Raw genomic sequence first — 3,069 nt, forward strand, 5'->3', positions numbered from 1 at the left:
TTATGCAGTCAAACTGTAGCTTCCTCTGCATTTTTCAGGAGTAACAGTAGACTGCTAATGTCCGCAGTGACCCTGTCTGTTGCAGCCCATTTTGCTCCATCGTTACTTATCCCCGCCTCATCTACCCACAAACACACCCCTCCCCTGTTCTGCTGGCTGGCAAAGACCATGATCAATTCTTTCTGTCAGCATTGAGGGAAAAAAAAAAAAGGAAAGAAAGTTGACGTCACAGTCATTATGGGCTCTATAAAAGCAAGAGTAATGCAGATTCACTTTGCAGACGACGCAGCTACCTTCACTGGCACGAAGCGGCATATCTCCGACATCATGACTTCCACTGGCTTTGACCATTATTTCCCTTCTACCTACAAGAGGAGAGTGGTGGTACGCAATGCAGGATATGGAGCTGCAGGAGGGATTGGATCCAGGTCTGCTTACTCGACACACTCCGCCCCAATGCCCTCCTATGCGTCTTCACGCAGAAGTTATCAAACATCCACCAGAGCTCCTTCCAGCTACTCATCCATCCTTCCTACTGCCGCTTCAGCTGAGCTCCGCCTTGAGCAAGCAGTCCAGGTTAGCTCTGAGTTTAAACAGCTGAGAACCCAGGAGAAGGCTGAGCTTCAGGACCTCAATGACCGCTTTGCAAGCTTCATAGATAGGGTCCATGAGCTGGAGCAGCAGAACAAGCTGCTGGAGACGGAGCTGCTGCTGCTCAGGCAGAGGCAGGCAGAGCCATCCAATCTTCGGGCCCTGTATGAGCATGAGATCCGCCAACTCAATGCCGCTGTTGAAGAGGCCCGCCATGAGAAGCAAGTGGCACAGGACCATAGAGACGAGATGGAGGATGTCCTGAAGAACCTGCAGAAACGCTACGAGGACGAAGTCCTCGGTAGAGAGGAAGCAGAGGGACGGCTCATGGATGACAGGAAGGGAGCAGATGAAGCCGCTCTGGGCCAGGCCGAGCTGGAGAAAAGGGTCGGCACCCTCCTGGACGAGTTGGCCTTCCTGAAGCGCCTCTGCGAAAGCGAGATTGCCGAGCTGCAGGCCCAAATTCAATACAGCGTGGATGTGGCAGTGGGGATGGAGGTCTCCAAGCCAGACCTGTCCACAGCTCTCCGTGACATCCGCAGCCAGTACGAGACGATGGCTCAACGCAACCTGCAAGCGGCTGAAGATTGGTTCTGCAACAAGATGAGCGTGATGACCGTGGGCTCCTCACGCAGCACAGAGAACGCACGCAGCGCCAAAGACGAAGCCGGGGAGTACCGTCGACTGCTCAAAGACCGAACCCTGGAGATCGATGCATGTCGGGAGATGATCCAGTCGATGGAAAATCAGCTGCAAGAGGTGGAAGAGAAACAGAGTGCAGAGATCTCTGCACTGCAGGTAAATGACATGAGCACTAAAAGAAGAGAAGCAGAGCAGAGTGTAAACAGATTGTAAGAATCTGATGAGCTTCAGCTAGACTTTCTCTTTTTGCAGGAAACCATAAGTCAACTGGAGGAGGAGTTGAGGGGAAACAAGAATGACATGGCCCGCTACCTAAAAGATTATCAAGACCTCCTGAATGTAAAGATGGCATTGGATATTGAGATCGCAGCATATCGGTAATTGCTTAACGCATAGTTTGTTGTGGAATTTCAATGCACGGTATTGTAACTGTCAAACGTAATGTTTTTTTTGGCACTTCCTGTCTCATTACATCAGGAAGCTTCTTGAAGGGGAGGAGAATCGCTTAAATGTGCCAAAACCAGCATCTTTCACCCATTACTCCCAGAGCATGGCCTCCGCTCCAGTTTACAGACAAGCCCAGGTCTCCAGGCAGTCTCTGCTGAGCTCTGCCGCTCCTTACATGCTGAGCTCGCGCTTGTACTCTCCGTCGCTCTACAGCGAGGATGCGATAACCGCCAGCCAGGCCCAACAGGCGGAGGCCAGCCCTCCTCAAGAGGAGGAGGAAGACCAGGTGGAAGAGGAGGAGGGAGAGGGAGGAGAGGAAGAAGGAGCAGATGAGAAGGAGGAGGAACAAGAAAAGGCTGAGGGGGATGAGGAAGAAGAGGGAGAGGAAGGCGTAGAAAAAGAAGAGGGAGAAGAGGAAGCAGAAGGAGGTCAGTTTCACAAGTTTACCTAATTGAAAATGAATAGAACATTTTTTTTTTACTTTTTTTAACTTAAAAATAATAAAGAAATAATAGAAAATAAAAAATAAAGAAAAATAATAATACAATTTGAAAAAGTAAAATAAAAAAATAAAAATATGTATATTAAAAAATGTTAATTAGCCTCAACTGTTCTCACAGAGCAAGAGGGCGATGAAGAGGAGGGTGAAGATGAAAAACACGAGGAAGACGGAGGAGAAGAAAGCCAACCTCAAGAGGAAGAAGAACCTGAGCAAAAAGATGATGGAGAAAGTGTAAAGGAGGAGGAAGAGGGTGAAAAAAAAGCTGAAGAGGTGGAAAGTGAAGAGAAAACTGCAAAAACAACCGAGAAGAAAGCCTAGACAAAACCAAAGATTTCTGGAGCTCAATTTGCAGCAATACCTCGTTAAAAAAAGATGCAAACCTGCTGAACTCTGTAGTCTGGGTCACTGAGGTCTGCAGTTTTACTAACAGCATGTATGCCCATGTTTACAGCTAAATTAATAAAGTAGATGTCAGGAGCAGAATCTGCAAACCGGTGCTTTAACTCTCACCAAAATGTGCTTATCCAGCTGTCTTAAGACGCAACCTGCAGTTAAAAAATGCCTTACCTAAACTCCTCTGAGTGCTTAGAGTCTCAAAATCTGTTGCATTTAAGTTCAATAAAGCCTGGTCGACCAGAAGATGCCTCTCTGCCTTTCATTTCACACTCATATAAACCAGTGGCTGCAATTTGTCAATTTAAATCACCTTTACCACACAGAGAAAATGCATAACCAGCTGCATTACTCACAAACAAGAAAGAAGATTTTTCATGCATTTTTTTTAGCCTGGAGATGTCTCTTCATTCTGACCTTAAAACAACATGCCTCGTTTTCAGCAGAAAGTTAATGGAGGTTAATGCGGAAAATAGGAGCGTAAATGCTGGGCG

The 3,069-nt window shown here is 47.2% G+C and overlaps 1 protein-coding gene across 1 annotated transcript; it reads left to right on the top strand.

The window, feature by feature from the left end:
* Nucleotides 1-234: 234 nt before the first annotated feature.
* LOC119790892 (neurofilament light polypeptide-like) lies at nt 235-2,821 on the top strand. Its single transcript, XM_038296635.1, has 4 exons — nt 235-1,389; nt 1,486-1,610; nt 1,711-2,108; nt 2,301-2,821. Exons 1-4 carry the CDS (start codon nt 238-240, stop codon nt 2,498-2,500), a joined length of 1,875 nt encoding a protein of 624 aa, XP_038152563.1. The 5' UTR covers nt 235-237; the 3' UTR covers nt 2,501-2,821.
* Nucleotides 2,822-3,069: the final 248 nt, after the last annotated feature.

The sequence above is a fragment of the Cyprinodon tularosa genome, unplaced genomic scaffold (genome assembly GCF_016077235.1).
Source record: "Cyprinodon tularosa strain WSP-4 unplaced genomic scaffold, ASM1607723v1 ctg373, whole genome shotgun sequence".
In the NCBI taxonomy this organism is placed as follows: domain Eukaryota; kingdom Metazoa; phylum Chordata; class Actinopteri; order Cyprinodontiformes; family Cyprinodontidae; genus Cyprinodon; species Cyprinodon tularosa.

Coding starts and splice junctions, on each gene's coding strand:
- LOC119790892 (XM_038296635.1), top strand. CDS start 238: ATGGGCTCTATAAAAGCAAGAGTAATGCAGATTCACTTTGCAGACGAC. Junction 1,390..1,485: donor CAGAGATCTCTGCACTGCAG/GTAAATGACATG, acceptor CTCTTTTTGCAG/GAAACCATAAGTCAACTGGA. Junction 1,611..1,710: donor ATTGAGATCGCAGCATATCG/GTAATTGCTTAA, acceptor TCATTACATCAG/GAAGCTTCTTGAAGGGGAGG.